At 32.9% G+C, this 17,068-nt stretch overlaps 1 protein-coding gene and 1 pseudogene across 1 annotated transcript; both read right to left on the bottom strand.

Annotated features, from left to right (window-relative positions):
• Positions 1-6,417: 6,417 nt before the first annotated feature.
• LOC140883673 (strychnine-11-hydroxylase-like) lies at positions 6,418-8,822 on the bottom strand. Its single transcript, XM_073290233.1, has 2 exons — positions 7,849-8,822; positions 6,418-7,182 (listed from the first exon to the last, which is right to left on the bottom strand). Exons 1-2 carry the CDS (start codon positions 8,740-8,742, stop codon positions 6,544-6,546), a joined length of 1,533 nt encoding a protein of 510 aa, XP_073146334.1. The 5' UTR covers positions 8,743-8,822; the 3' UTR covers positions 6,418-6,543.
• A 3,315-nt stretch (positions 8,823-12,137) lies between these two features.
• On the bottom strand, positions 12,138-13,796 carry LOC140879005 (strychnine-11-hydroxylase-like; annotated as a pseudogene).
• Positions 13,797-17,068: the final 3,272 nt, after the last annotated feature.

Below are 17,068 nucleotides of genomic sequence, written 5' to 3'. Positions count from 1 at the left end.
TTGTTTGGAAGCATTGTGTTTGTTTGTTTTGTGTTTTGTAGTTGGTGGTTACTTGGGAAGACCACCTCTTTACCATTTTTATTATTTGCTACGTAAATGGAATTCTCATTTTGGTTTTGAGATTGTTAATTGATGCAATTTCGTTGGATTTGGAGAGAAATTCCATTTTGCGAGCTCCGATGAAATTATAGAGTTATGAATCTAGTATTTGTAATATTTATATTCCAACTCTTGGACTATTGTCATTTTATTTTACGTTGTTTTTCTCTCTGTGAGTTAGAGTTGTAGAGAAACATTTTGATTGATTTCTTTTATCATTTGGTCTTGAGATTGTTAATGAATGCAAAATTCAAAAAAATGGATTTGTGGTGTTTCATTGTAAGTCTGAATTATTTGTCATTTCATTCTATGATATTTGTCTATCGGATTTTCTCTTCATAAATTCAAAGGAAACATAAATACATACGCTAGAAGTAATGCTATAGAAATCTAGATAATCGGGATATTAAAATAACTATTTTTTAGGGTAAATAACTAAATAAAATAACCCAAGAAAACCCAAGGCAAATTATGCATATACCATATGTTTAAAAAGTAACAGTATACATGTCATACATAAGTTCATTGACTAGGCCAACCAAAACCAAAAGAAAAAAAAAATAAAACAAAAATCATGATACAAGAAGATAATTCTTTAATTTTTTGTTTCCTCCACCGATTTCTTGCTTTCACCTTTCATCTTCCATCTCATATTTCCTGTAAAACAAGAGAAACCATGAAATCTCCGTAGGAAAAATCAGTATTTCAGGTGATTTTTCTGAATTAAAAAAATAAAATACTACTTTCTCTTGGCCAAGAGTACCAAACAAAAATGAATCTAAAATGTATGAAAAAATTATTTTTGTCCACTTATGTAAAAGGACATAAAGAATCGTATGAAATGAGACCACAAATCTTATCTATCTTCTACAAAAATAATGATTCCCTATAATATAGGATATACAAACGCAGATCAAGACATACCATAATTAGTGGTGTCATATTTATCTCCTTTCACTACAAAAAAACTCCTAAAGACAACATTTTGTTTCAGTTATTGTAGCCTACTTAAAACTGTTGTAGAATCCCCTATTGTAAAAAAACACGCTCAACCACAACAGTTTTTAAATGTTGTGTTGAGCAATAGACAACAGTTCCGCAACATTTTTAAAATGTTGTCTTCTAACATTAAAGACAACACTTCCGCAACAAATTTAAACTGTTGTCTTTTACATTAAAGACAACAGTTTCGTAACAGTTAAAAACTGTTGTCTTTTTTTGAACCATACAACAAAAAAAGGCTTTAGGAGAACCGCTCCTAAAGCCTTTATTTTAATTCAAAAAATTTAAAATTAATATACAATATTTTTAGCGTTAAATCAATTGATATTCAAAATTCAAGTATTAGAACAATAATATCAACATACATTTTATTTGATTATGTTAAAAAATTAATAGCTAAATTGATGTATCTTATCAAAACATAAAAGAAAAATAATACTAGGCATAAAAAGAATAAATATAGCGCCAACAAGATCATGGCACCCTTCTGCTCAACAAGTTTGTGAAATCTACAGCTGTGTTATTGTGATGAAAATTGGCACCAGTTGTTGCCAAGAGGATTGCAAGGATAGAACCATAATTTAGCTCTACAACCACCTATATTCCCTTTACTGCCACCTCTGTAAATGGAGTAATTAACTGTTGATTTTTCTAGATCAATCAAAATCACACATCACAAAATAAACTTGAAGAAAGCTGTAAAGTGCCATAAAAACTGTGTTCAACCTATCATCTTCCACATGACCTTCCCCAAACCCGTTGGAATTCTTGCCTTCCTAGAGTCACCTTGAAGAATTGATGTCTGAATAAGAATATAAGTTAATGCTCCAGGAATGAATATGGAAATACTGAATGCTGGGAAAACACCTAATAAAACCATAGAAAGCATATAATAAGATGTATTGTCATCAAAAAATTGTTATTCAATACTACAACATTTCATATTCTCCCTTTCACCTGCCAAAACTTGCTCTAAGTACCTGTATTTTGGATATAAGGATCAAAGAAAGTATCCCCACATTTCAGGAAGAACACAACAGAAAAAGAAATCAAAATGGCGTCGAAAAGATGGTTAGGAAGCTTACCGCTGGGTGAAGATTTGCAATCAAGTAGAACATTGAGTTCTTTGGTTGCAGTGAGGGAGAAATACAAGCAACACAAGGTCGGCACACCTAACTTCATGCATGTTTTCCTATGTTCTGATTTGTATTTAGTCACAAACGGTGAACAAATATTGACAATAGTTCTTTATGTAACAGTTCAAATGCGTGTCAGCCCTTTTTTCGCCTTCAGAAATACCGGAGTCTTATTTCGAATGCTTCAAAGTTGACTCATAAGGTTTAGTTTACGAAGGAGAAATTGGGGGAAAATGTACAAACTACAAAGCTTCAGGAGCACAACCGATGGACCTACAAAGCTTATAATAATTGACAAATCGAGCGAGGTTGTGTAGCACCATAACTAATTGCATTTAACTATTAACCTCAAGTATAACAATATTCAAACTTTAGTCCAAATGAGTGCGAACAACTTAGTTAAATTTAAGTAGAATCAAGATAACCTAAACTATTTATTCAGTGATAACACGTCCGAGAAACCAACTTTAAGATTGTCTATTTCAATTTCATCCTTCTCCTTATTAAATATATGACATTTCAACTTTCAACATTTTACATTAAAAACTATGTCTATATCAATAAAAAAAATTATATTTATTAAATAAAAAATATATTACATTTCTTATATTAAAAATTATATATATTTTAATAAAAAATTTATTACATTTATTCAATAAAAAAATATATTATAGGAGAAATTGCATATATCACCCTTGTGAAATTTCGTGTTAGCTAATAACCCTGTGTGAAAATTTTTTAAGCTAATAACCCCCTGTGATTCTAGATTTGTAGCATACACACCCTTTTCAGCTAAAAAATGACGAAAATACTCCTACATAAAATAAATGATAAATTAAATAGTTCATAAAAGTCGAGGGCATTTTCGTCATTTTTTAGCCAGAAGGGGTGTGTATGCTACAAATCTAGAATCACATGGGTTCTTAGCTTAAAAAATTTTCACAGGGGGTTATTAGCTAGCACGGGATTTCACAAGGGTGATATATGCAATTTTTCCTATATTATATTTCACCTTTCAACATCTTATAGTAAATACTATACATATCTCAATAAAAAATCTATTATATTTCAATTTAAACATCTTGTATACAAATTTTATTACATTTAATTATTTTCAATCACAATCTAATATCAAATGATCTATCGGCCTAGTGGCAAGAGTGATGCCTCAATATCAATTGGTCTTGAGTTCAAATCCAACATGTGTAAATTTTAAATATATTATTTAAAATTTTAACAAAATAATAAATATATTATTTAAAAATAGGCTGACCCGCCGGGTTGACCCGGGTCAACCCACTGGTTCGGACCCGGGTCAGAACCTTCAGGTCGGCAGATTTCAAAAGGAAAAACCGTGACCGAACCGGCCACTGGCCGGTCCGGTCACGGTTCCGGGTCAAACCCGTTGACTCGGGCCGGTTCCGGGTTTGACCCGGCCCTTGGCCAGGTCTATGTTGAGAATTGGGTTAAAAAAAAAGGATATATGTGAGAATAAAATAATATTATTTATTTATATAAAATTATTTTAATTAAAAACAATTATTTTAATTAAAAGACATCATTTTTTTTGCAACAATTTTAAAAAAATGTTGTCTTTAATTCCAAAAAACACTCTCATTAACAACATTATATAAAAACTGTTGTAGGTTGTATAAAAAATGTTGTCGTAGCTAAAAAAAAAAGGTAAAAGACAACAGTTGATACTAAAAAACGCTCAACAACAACATTTTTTGTCGAAAGGTGTAAGACAACAGTTTTCCCTTAAAATGTTGTCTATTGACTGTTGTAAATTGAGGATTTTCTTGTAGTGTTTCTTGGTTGAAGTTGCATTTTAGCTGCAATATCCTTCTGAAATTGCTCCTTTCTTACAAATTTTTTCGGAATCTCAAAGTTTTTAGTTGGAAGATGGAATTTTTCGCCTTTGAGAAGGATGAACATATCTAGGGTTTATGCATATCCGATTTGGGGAAGAGGCACGCTTAGCTCCAATCGAATGAAATTTAAGTTCTCTGTATTTTATTTTTATTTTAAGTTAAATACATGTAAAATAGTTGGCATCATCTCTATTTTTACAAATGACATGTAAGCAAATTCTGATGCCAAGTAATTAACTTCCGGCAACTTAAAAAATTTTCGGTCAAATCGGACCAAAATTGCAAAAATATAAAAGTTAGCGGACTAAAACCCATCTTTCATAACTTAATGGTCTAAAATCACAATGAAGTGAATATATAGGACCGAAAAATCAATTTTTCCTTGTTTTTTCCCCTAAAAAATATAAAAATAAAATGGTAAGCTTCACCGCACCAAAATTCTCGAGACCCACGACATCCTGCATACGAATTCGATATTATTTAGAAGATTTTTTAAAAAGTATTTTTTTTTAATTTTTTTAATTAAATTTTACAAAATTTCAAATTTTATTGAAATAAAAAAAAACCAAAAAAAATACTTCACCCTCTAAAATCTCTCTCAAACGTTATTGAAATTTCTACATGCAAGATTTTCACGGGCGAAAGATGAAATAGACCGAAGAAGCCCAGTTCACCGCGTGGCAGCTTACTCGGCAGCTGGACTTGCTCTAAGAAGCAAATTCGTATACGGACATTCATTACTTTCTTTGTTTGCTTAAAAAGCGAGTCAAATTTGTTGTCCTTTTTAAATTTTATTTGTTTTGTATTTTAGTGACACATAATTTACAAACAAGAATTTTCCAGAATATTATTTTAACAAAGGAAGGAGAATTTTCCAATTTCTAATTATGATTTGTTCGCCGTATTCCAAAGGCAAATATCCATTGTGTGGTTGGAAAAATGATAATAGACTGGATTTATGCAAGTCCATGATCAAACCTCGTCGTTTAATGAATAATGCTATATGTACAATGATATTTATAATAATTATATTATGAGATTTTGTTATTTTATTCCGAGATTTTATAATATATCATGATATTTTAATAAATAAAACTTTTGTATTACTTCATTTCTTATCTACGCATGCATCCACATGTTTTTTTTATCGTACGTGGGATCCTCCACTCCAGTTTCGATATCCACCGAGTACTTATTATTAATTTTTTTGATAAGGGCATCTGTAATCCTAAATCGCTACATGAGGTTTTGTTCTGCCACATCACTGCCACATTAAAAGTTAAAAATCCTATCTCTTTTTATACCTCTCTCCGTTATCATAAACCTCTTCAATAATTTTTTTATGGGACCCACTCTCAATTCACTTATATTTATTTATAATTTCATTTACATTTATTTCTTTTATCACATATATTATTAATTATAATTTTAATTTAATATTATTTAGTATTTTAAATAATTCAAGTAACTGTTGAATAATAAAAAAATATTGAAAAAATAGTTATAAAAAATAGGAAAAATAAGTTTTTTTAGTCCAGTAACTTTACCCCATTTGGGTTTTGGTCCATTATCTTTTTCTATGTGGGTTTTGGTACACTAACTTTGTATTTTCAGTGTTTTTTTGGTCCAACTACATACGTGTCACCTTCTGATTGGTCCACGTCATCATTTTGAACCAATCAAAAGTTGACACTTATGCAGTTGAACAAAAAACACTAAAAATGCAAAGTTAGTGTACTAAAACTCATACATCGAAAAAGTTAATGGATCAAAACCAAAACATGGACAAGATAATGGACCAAAAAACTTATTTTCCCAAAATAATATACAAAGCAGTTGAAAATACAGATGTCCTTATGTTTCAATCCAAGAACTTTTTTCTATATCAGGTTAACTCTACTTGTTGTTCCAAGAGAGCAACAAGCGCAAACAAAACCTCATAAAGAGAATCAAAGTCACTCATCTCCAAAAAAATTATCACAAAGATTCAAGATGATGAGAGGATTGGTGATTTTAATAGATGAATGAAGAAACTCAAACAAAACAACAACATAGTCATGACCAAAAAGTAAAAATTAAGGGTCAAAAGAATTAATAATACTTTTTAATATCGAAAATTTAGAATGAATACCATTCTTTTTATTCATTTCAATTGACAATGAAAATTTTGCTTTCCCAAATAAATCACATAAATATTTAATTTTCCTTAACTTTTTATAAATTTCGTCTTTTCAAATTTTATAACACGTGCAGGACACGTCATACTTACTAGTATGTTTAAAAAACTAGATAGCACACCAAGTTAAATTGACTGCAAATGTAACTCAGAATATTATGCAATTATTACAGATGATTTTTCACCGCTATATATCATGATTCACATGTATTTAATTTAACATGCATGCTACGTAGATAACTTGATCATTATATTATCACACATTCAGTGAATATATATCGTGTTTTGGTGGCGAAGCAACGAGACAGAGTGGGATTTTCTTATGCATTGTGATCCCAAGTGCTTCTTCCATATCAACCTCTCGCGGTGACATTCCCCGTGGGAGCTCCCAATCGAACGAAAACAATAGATTCGCGAGCGCGAGCTCTACCAAGGAAATCGCAAAGTTGATTCCAGGGCAACCTCTTCTGCCAGCACCGAACGGCAACAGCTCAAAATGTTGCCCACGAAAATCGACGTCGCTGTTCGAAAACCTCTCCGGATGGAACTTTTCGGGGTTTTCCCAGTATTTCGGGTCCCTTCCGATTGCTGTTGCGTTGAAAATGACACGAGTCTTTGCGGGGATTTGGTATTTGTTGTCGATGGTGCAATTCTCAATAGTTTCTCTAGGGACCATCAATGGGGCAGGTGGGTGGAGCCTTAAGGACTCTTTTACGATCAATTTTAAGTATGTGAGTGTTTGGAGATCGTTTTCTTCTACTCTTACCTTTCCTTTGCAAGCTAATTTTCTCACTTCTTGTTGAGCTTTTTCTTTGACTCGGGGGTTTCTCATGAGTTCCGCCATTGTCCATTCAATCGTTGCAGATGAAGTATCGGTTCCGGCAGCAAATATATCCTGCAAATGTTCATCGGATATCCTTGAAATTTTATCTACACTTGAAGCTAATAAATATCAACAATTATGTAAACATGAGATCGTCTCACGTAATATACGTGAGACGGATCTCCAATCGACTTATATGAAAAAAATAATAATTTTTATGTCAAAAAATAATATTTTCATCGTAGATGTTAAATTGATCAACAATATAACGAATGTAGATCAATGAGACCATTTCAAAAGAAATTTACTCTTAATTAGTAGGTTCCCGATTACATTAGGACAAAAGTATGACTCATGTGTGAGACGCTCGTGATTTATATCCGGGAGACTGACCAACTTCGTCTATATTCATGTCAAACAAAAGTTATGTACTTAGATAATTCTTTTAATTTATTATTATTTATTATTTATATTTATCTATATTTATTTTATTTAATTATATTCGTGAGACTGATCAACAGACAGAAATAATACTTTAAAGTATAAATTTTTTTTAATATCTATCTCACAAAATTGATTGACGCTTTAGATACTTCGATAGAACAAGAGAACAATAGGTCGGTTTAGTTTGGTGAAAAGACGAAGAGAAAACTAAATGGACAATAGGTCGGTTTAGTTTGGTGAAAAGACGAAGAGAAAACTAAATGGAAAACTTAAAGAGAAAAAAAAAATACAAACCCCAAGAACACCCTTGACATGTTCATCTTTCAGATGGATTTCTTGGTTGGGATCTTTCTGGATTCGAACCAATACGTCGATGATATCTTCTTGATCAGGTTTAGGCCTCTCGGGATCACGATGTTCTTCTATTACTTTGTTGAAAAAATTATCTATGTCCCGAAAATTCTTGTCGATCTTCTGGTCGACACCGTTGAGCTTGTTAATCCAAGCCAGCCACGGGAAAAAATCCGCAACGTTAAACTCAGCAGCCAAATGCTGCACCTCGAGAAGAATCTGCTGAAACTTAGTCATTCTACCATCGCTATTCCCATGATCATCGGGGCTCGTCGTTCCGAAGGCCGCGCGACAGACAACGTTGTTGGACAGCGAAAACGTCAAAGAACTCAAGTCTACAGGATTCATCAGACCATGTTCGGACACACGATGGATCATGAGAGCCACCTCTTCGTCCCGTATGTTACCAAAAGATTGGACCCTTTTCGCCGTCAAAAGTTCCAAAACCGCGATTTTTCTCACTTCTCTCCAATACTCCCCGTATGGTGCTAGAGAAATATTGGATGAATTGTAACCTAGTTTCTTGGCTATATACAAGGAGGGCCTGCCCGAGAAAGCAAGGTCATGTGATTTAATGATTTCTCGCGCCATGTCGGCCGACGACACGACCAACGTCGGCACTGATCCCAGTTGCAGGAGCATGAGATCTCCATAAGTTTTGGACAATTCGTGAAGGGATCGATGGGGCAACCCTCCAAGCTGATGAAGATTGCCTATTAGTGGGAGCTTTTTTGGGCCAAGAGGGAGCTTTCTTTTCTTTTTCTTGAGTAATAATAACAAGATCAGTAAAGGTGCGATCAAGGTGAGAAAGAGTATCAAGAAAATCTCAGAACCCATTCTTTTCCTAATGCTGTGTGGATAGAGCTAGTGGAGATAAGTAATTAAGAAGACTCTAGAGGCTGAGATATTTACAAATTTGCTGATCATATTTTATTATTTCTTGTGTGGATATATGGAACTTTGCTTTCCCATATATCCTGTTTCTTTGTGTCGTTTGATTGCTACATGTATTTGATCATAAAAATAAATATTTTTTCAAACAAATTGATAATCATAAGTCATAACAAGGCACTGGTAGTAAAATTATAAACGGAATTTTTTTAATGCTGATTTGTAAGTTTTTAATTAGTTCATCAACTGTTAAAAATCTTTCTAAAATATAAAGTAATTAATTAAGATAACTTTTGTAATCACGTACAATAAAGATCAAACACACGTGATTACTAGTTATCTTTCCAAATTACAAGAATATCCAATTTTGGGTTTAAGTTTTAATTTTTAAATTTTGTAGCTGACATGAAATCATACAAGAGAATGATTTTTGATGAGGATAATATCTAAATCATGCATCCAATAATTCATATTTTTACACATAAACATAATTAATGATATATTGTTGATGTGACAAATCATGAGATATTAAACTATCATTGGGATAATACTCATATGCTAGGTTGAACTCAACGGTCAGACACATCATCACTACAATGAAATAAGAATGAAAGCCAAAACAAAGAAAAAAAATAATCAAGCTTAGTTAACTAATTAAAACAAAATTTTAAACTTAGTTGAGTAAAACTAAAAATAAGTCAAGTTAATAAAAAAAACCATTTTCCCTAGTATTTATTTTTCCATGAAATTTGATTCTAAATTTGAAGTTTTCAATCAGCATATTCTAATATGATCGGAAAATATGTTGAGTAAGTTTCTTGTAAAATAATTTTATAAATTTATATTTGTGAGATAAATTGAATTCGACTTATATATTTATAATGAAAAAATATTTTAAAATAAAAAATAATACAATTCAAGAACAAGCTTTAATTCACAAAAATAATCAGTAAGACCTAGATGATGTAAATTTTTTTAAAATAGTTCCACTAAGACTCGATGTCCACGTCTAACAACTCATTGCACTCGCGTGGCAATGTACTTGCCATTCAGATGTGATGATGGTGATAATGGAAGGCCAAGTGATTCATTTAATAAAGTCAAAGGCGCTTGCCATAATCTGATTTGTAAGTTTTTATTTTCATTCAACTATTTAAAATCTTTCTTAGAAAAAAATATAAAATGAAATAAAGGTTACACATGATTATATTACATATTTAAAAAACTACCTTTTTTTTCATAAGAAAGTAAAATTTTATTAAGCCAAATCAAACGAAATTACACCGGAAATCAAAGTAGGACTAGGAGTGATCTATCCTACTGGAACAGGCTTAGAAACAGCCTCTCGTGCTAGAACATGAGCAACTTGATTCACTGATTGTTTAACAAAAACAAAGTTACAAGATTGTATATCCCTAGCAAGAGTTGTACAATCTTTTACAATGAATTCAAATAAGAGTAATCCTGCTCTGTATTGCGTAAAACATCAATCACAACAAGAGCATCTGATTCGAAAATGACATTTGACAAGTTCTTGTTTTTGACCCAACTTAGAGCCTCTCGAATTCCCATCGCCTCAGCCTCTGTTGGAGAATATCTACCATTGAGAATTCCATGTACAACATCAATAACTATACCATTTGAGTTCCTAACTTTGAGAAGATATATTTTTTTTCACTAACTTGACAATTTTTGGGTTTTGATTCTTTTAGTTATAATATTTTGATATTTTGGTATAATGTCGACATGATATCGTAGAAGACAACAATTTTTGACGGCATGTGTATCAACAATACTCCAGTGAAATACAAAAACTTGTTAGACGGTCATACAAAAATAAATTTTGAGAGACAAATCTCATAATTGAGTTACTTACGATAAAGTATTATTTTTTAACAAAAACTTTTGTGAGACAGTTTTATGGATCAATTTCGTGAGATTGATATTTAATTAGGTTATCCATGAAAAAGTATTACTTTTTTACGTTAAAAATATTACATTTTATTCCCATCTCGCGGATTAAGATCCATGATATCGTCTCACAAATTTATAATTTTTTATTATAAATATGGATATTATTACCCGTCACAAAGATAAATATTCATGAAACCGTCTCACAAGAGACCAACTTTCAATGAAATAAGACTGAAAGAAAAAAAAATCAAACTCTTAATGCACTAAAACTTAACTTTAAGAACTTAGTTGAACAAATTTTATATAAAAATAAGAGAAATTAGTTAAGAAAGAGAACTATTATCTCTAATGTTTTTTTCATGAACTTTGATTCAGATTAATCTATAGTATTTGATTAATTTATTTGGATGTTTGTGACGTGTTTTCAATTAACATATTCGATTGTGAGACGATCGATTTCACTCATATATATTTGTGAGAGGATCGATATTATCCATATGCGTAATTATTGAAAAATAATACTCCTTCCGTCCCAATTATATTGTCCACATTTTCTTTTTTGTTCGTCCCAAATATATAGTCATATATCATATTTAGTAACAATTTTTTACACTTCTTTGGGTGTGTTTGAAGTGGTAGATTATTAGTCTGCCTATAAATTATTTTATTTATCTCATGTTTTTTTGGTCATATTATTTATCCATCTTTCAATTATTTATCTCATATCAATCAAATCATAAATTATTTATCTTACATCAATCAAATCATTGAATTTAAATTACTATATTACCCTTTATAATAATATTATTCATATTTTTATTAAATATTACAAGGATAAAATATTAATTTACTATTTTCATATAATATATAATCAATCAAATAAAACAAACCATAATCTATCAATCAAATCAAATCTTATATTAACTATCATTTTTTATTTATTTTTTATTACAATATATTACTTGTCACTATATTATTTATCTTATCTTCAACTTCAAACGGACCCTTTACTAATATACCCCTATTAACTAAATCTTGAAAATTATGCAATCATTTTTAATACATTGAATAGGGATAAAATAGGAAGTTTATATAAAATTTGCTTTTTAATACATTTTTCTTAATCTAAAAAAGACAATATACATGGGACGGAGGGAGTACCATTGAAATAAAAAGCAGTAATTTTTAACGACTTGATTCGAATAAAAATTGTCTCATTAAATGGACCCTGGTTCACTTCGCAGCTGTTTTTGTGAAATGAGTTTTACAACCAATCGTTCGTAATAATTTTGGTATATCGGAATTCGAATTTTATTCATGATCCAGAGTGGTTATCAATTCAACCAAGTTGATACATCAGTTTCTCTTCTCCATCCGATATGATATTTAATTAATGACTAGAGTTATTAATTTGAACTTCATGATTTTTATAATTTATGGATATCATTTGTTGGTTGTGTAGCCACGAGACAAAGCTGGATTTTCTTACGCATTGTGATCCCAAGTGCCTCTTCCATATTAAGCTCTTGTGTCGACATTCCCTGTGGGAGCTCCCAATCGAAGCAAAATAGAAGATTCGCGAGCGCAAGCTCTACCAAAGAAATCGCGAAGTTGATTCCAGGGCAGCCTCTTCTGCCAACACCGAATGGCAACAACTCGAAATGATGCCCTCTGAAATCGATATCGCTGTTCAAAAACCTCTCTGGATAGAATTTTTGGAGTTCGTTTTCTTCTACTTTAAACTTTCCTTTACAAGCTTTTCTCACTTCTTGTTGAGCTTTTTCCTTGACTCGAGGATTTCTCACCAGTTCCGTCATTCTCCATTCGATTGTTGTAGATGAAGTATCAGTTCCAGCAGCAAATATGTTCTGCAAATAATATTCATTGGATAGCTTGAGAATATATCTATATTTGAATCTATATATCTTCTATATGATTTTATACAAGAAGTTCATATGAACATATTGCCAAAAAACAAACAATATGGGACCGATCAGTACATTTTGCTTTCAAATAAGAGGTTCATATGAACATCTTGTGTGAACTACACCGAGAGTGTTACTCCTGGTATAGCATAGTCATTTCAGAAGAGCGCTAACTAATTAATATCATGTTTAGTTTGGAACTATATGTAGGATTAGTTCCAATGTTCGATATTTTTTGGCTCTGACAAAAAGTTTTTAGAGAAAATTGAATGGCAAAGAATACATACTCCAAGAACACCCTTGACATGTTTATCTTCCAGCTTGAATTCTTGATTGGGATCAGTACATCGATAACGTCTTCTTGATCAGGTTTAAGCCTGTTGGGATCACGATGTTCTTCAATAAGTTGGTCGAAAAATGAGTCCACTTGCAGAAAACTCCTGTCGATCTTCCGTTCGACGCCATTAAGCTTGTTAACCCATGCCAGCGATGGGAAAACGTTTGCAACATTAAATCCAGCAGCCACTTGCTGCATCTCAAGAAAGATACTTTGAAACCTGTTCATCCTTCCATCTCTATTCCCATGTTCATCCGGGCTCAGCTTTCCGAAAGCAGCCGGCAGATGACGTTATTCGTCAGCGAAAACGTCAGTGTGCTCAAACTGACAGGATTTGCATTGTGTTCAGATACTCGTTGGATCATGAAATCCACCTCTGCATCCCGTATTCTACCGAAAGATTGGACCCTTTTAGCGGACAACAGTTCCAAAACCGCGATTTTTCTCACTTGTCTCCAATACTCACCGTATGGGGCTAAAGAAATGTTGGATGAATCGTAGGCTAATTTCTTGGCGATGTACAAGGAGGGTCTCCCTGAAAAAGCAATATCGTGTGATTTAAAGATTTCTCGCGCCATGTCGGCAGAGGACACGATCAACGTCGGCACGGACCCGAAATGCAAGAGCATGAGATCTCCATATGTTTTGGATAATTCTTGAAAAGATCGATGAGGTAGCTTCCCAAGCTGATGAAGATTGCCTATTATGGGGAGATTCTTGGGGCCAGGAGGGAGCTTTTTTGCTTTCTTCTTTTTCAGGAGCAAGAACAAAAACAGAGGTGCGATGAAGATGAGAAATAGTATCAAGAAAATTTCAGAATTCATTGTTTTTGCAAAGGCAGTGGAGAATATAGGCAGATTGCAGTCTCTGTATATGTAGGCGTGGAACCTTTGAATTTTACTTGAAATGAAAATGGATTTTTAAACATTTATTTGTAGTTCTAAACAAACATTCATGACTTTGAGGTTGTTGTGATTGTTTCCTTTGATCTTGAATATAATTGAAGATGACTAACACAATCACACGCAGCACATATGCATGAAGAAGTAAAGAAGATTAACAAAGTAGATTTTACGTGGTTCGTTATCGAAATACCTACTCCACGGCAGCCAACACCCCAAGAGAATTTCTTTGATTATGAGAGTAATTCTGAGTTACAAGTCAATCGAATACAATGGCATCAGGAGTAAATATACTAGCTCTGAATTCAGTTATGCTTTCAAGATTAGTTAGCATAACTGAATCAGTTACAAAGTCCTAGCTAAAGACAGTAGCTAAACTCAGTGCCTTTCCTTTGATCGAGCAGCTACCAAACAGGACCAATTCTCATCAATCTCCACCTTGGTTCTGTTTCCTTGTTCATTCTCTTGTCTTCCTTGTGTTGACTGCATACCTTAATCTTAAGGTTTTGTCACCTTTACCAAATCCAAGCACTTCTGAAACTTGGACAATGGTAAACATTTAGTCATCATTTCTGCGGGATTATCTCCAGAAGCAATCTTCTCAACTTTGATTAATCCTTTTGCCACTATCTCTCGAATAAAATGAAGTCGTATGTCAATGTGCTTCGATCTTTCATGAAACATTGGATTTTTGATAAGGTGTAACGCACTTTGATTGTCACAATGTATCACAACTTCACCTTGATCAAATCCAATTTCATTTATGAAGCCATGTAACCAAATTCCTTATTTTATTCCTTCTGTGGCAGCCATATATTCTGCCTCTGTGGTGGACAAGGCAACAACTTTCTGAAGACTGGCTCTCCAGCTTATAGCTCCACCATAGGCTGTAAATATGTAGCCTGAGATAGATTTTATTGAATCAATACATCCTGCATAATATGAGTCTACAAATCCTTCAATAACATTCTTATTTCTGTCTGCTCCTCCATAACACAGTCCTATCTCCTTTGAACCATTTAAGTATCTCAGGATCCACTTGAGAACTTGCCAATGTTCCTTTTCTGGACTAGCCATGAATCTGCTGTCAATGCTTATAGAATATGCTAAATCGGGTCTTGTACACACCATGCAGTACATCAAGCATCCAACAGCATTTGCATATGGTACTCTTTCCATATACTCCACCTCAGCAATATCTTTAGGTGATTGAGTGTTAGACAGCTTAAAATTTTGTCCAATAGGAGTACTCACTGATTTTGAAGTGATCATGTCAAACTTTTTAAGTATCTTAGCAACATAACCTTCTTGAGATAAGAACAGTCTCCTACTGTGTCTATCTCTAATAATGTTGATTCCAAGAATCTTGCTAGCACTTCCCATATCTTTCATTTCAAATTCTGTACTTAGCTTGGATTTGAGTAAATTTATTTCTTTTCTATCTTTGCTTGCTATGAGCATATCATCAACATATAGCAAAAGATAAACTGGACACCCTGAGACTTCTCCCTTGAAATATACACAGGTGTCATAATTGGATCTTTTATAACCAATCTTCTCCATAAAGCTGTCAAATCTTAAGTACCACTGCCGAGGGGCCTGTTTTAAACCATAGATGGACTTTTTTAACAAGCATACCTGATTTGAGTTCCCCTGTTCAAAGCCATTCGGTTGATTCATGTAAATAGTCTCCTCCAAGTCTCCATGCAAGAAGGTTGTTTTAACATCTAATTGATCAAGTTCCATATCCTCTTGAGCAACCATTGAGAGTATCAATCGAATGGATGTTTTCTTTACAACTGGTGAAAAAATCTCATTGTAATCAACCCCCTCTCTTTGTGTGAAGCCCTTAGCTACCAAACTTGCTTTGTATCTAATTCCTTCAAAACCAGGGATTCCTTCCTTCTTCTTAAAAATCCATCTACAACCAACTATCTTCTGATTTTTAGGTTTATCAGTAAGAATCCAAGTTCTGTTTGCTTTCAATGAGTTCATATCTTCTTTCATTGCTTGGATCCATTTTGAACTTTCTCTGCTTTCCATGACTTGTTCAAAATCTAATGTCTCCACCTCATCAAGATCACTAGCTGTCACAAAATCATAGGCTAGTAAATCTTCAAAGCATAATCTGACAGGAGCTTTGATAGTTCTCCTTGGTCTATCTCTTGTGAGTTGATATTCACTCTGATCTCTAGTAACATTGCCTTGATTTCTTGGTGTAGTTTCTGATGTTTCTTTTGTTTTCTCATGACTGTAATTATCAGAGAAGCAATCTGAGTTTAATTCTATCTGCAACATGTTTTCTGAGGTTCCTGTTTTATTTATGGATGCATCTCCTTTCTTATAAGGGAATTCTTCTTCATTAAACACAACATCTCTGCTTATCATACACTTTTCATTTCCTGGTTCAATGCACCACAGCCTGTATCCTTTAACACCATCAGGATAACCTAAGAAGATGCACTACTTAGCTCTTGGTTGAATCTTATCTTGTCTGATGTGTGCATAGGCCGTGCAACCAAAAATCCTTAGATTTGAATAATCAGGTGCATTTCCAGTCCACTTCTCTTGAGGAGTTTTGAAGTTTATGTTGGAAAACTGTGTTCAGATCAATTAGAATTGATACCCGGTGCAGCGGAAGTTTAAAAATTTATTTTTATTAATATGAAATGATTCCATATCTGGGTATCAAAACTTTACGATTAAATTTGTGTAAGTAAAACAAATAATCACTATTAAATATTTTACCTTAAAATCTTGAAGCGGGATTATGGACACCAACAGAATTTAATCTGCTCTTGTTGTATATCCCAGGAACTGATGAACGAACGTTTCTTCAATCAGGTCCACGAATAGAAAACAAAACCCTCTGATTGACTGCACTAGAAATCAATCAGAAGTTTGCGTAGAGAATAAACAGATATGATCTGTTAATCCGGATTGTAATTTTTCACAAAAATCACAAGACCGAATTTTCTCCGAAAGGGACAGAGAATTCGAAAATCCTCTTTAATAATATAGACTGAAATTTCGAAAATTGCTAGACTGAAAAGCTTGTAATTTTCGAACACTGCAGTCCCTTTTATAGATAATTTCTAGACTAGATTAAGTTATAATTGTATTAGGACTCTAAATCCTTAAAGCCCACAATCCATAACTTACGCCCAACAAGCCAAGCCCGTTGTTCTAAAAAT

Source organism: Henckelia pumila, chromosome 2 (genome assembly GCF_033568475.1).
Source record: "Henckelia pumila isolate YLH828 chromosome 2, ASM3356847v2, whole genome shotgun sequence".
Taxonomy (NCBI): Eukaryota; Viridiplantae; Streptophyta; class Magnoliopsida; order Lamiales; family Gesneriaceae; genus Henckelia; species Henckelia pumila.
This window is presented reverse-complemented; position numbering and strand designations above follow the sequence as displayed.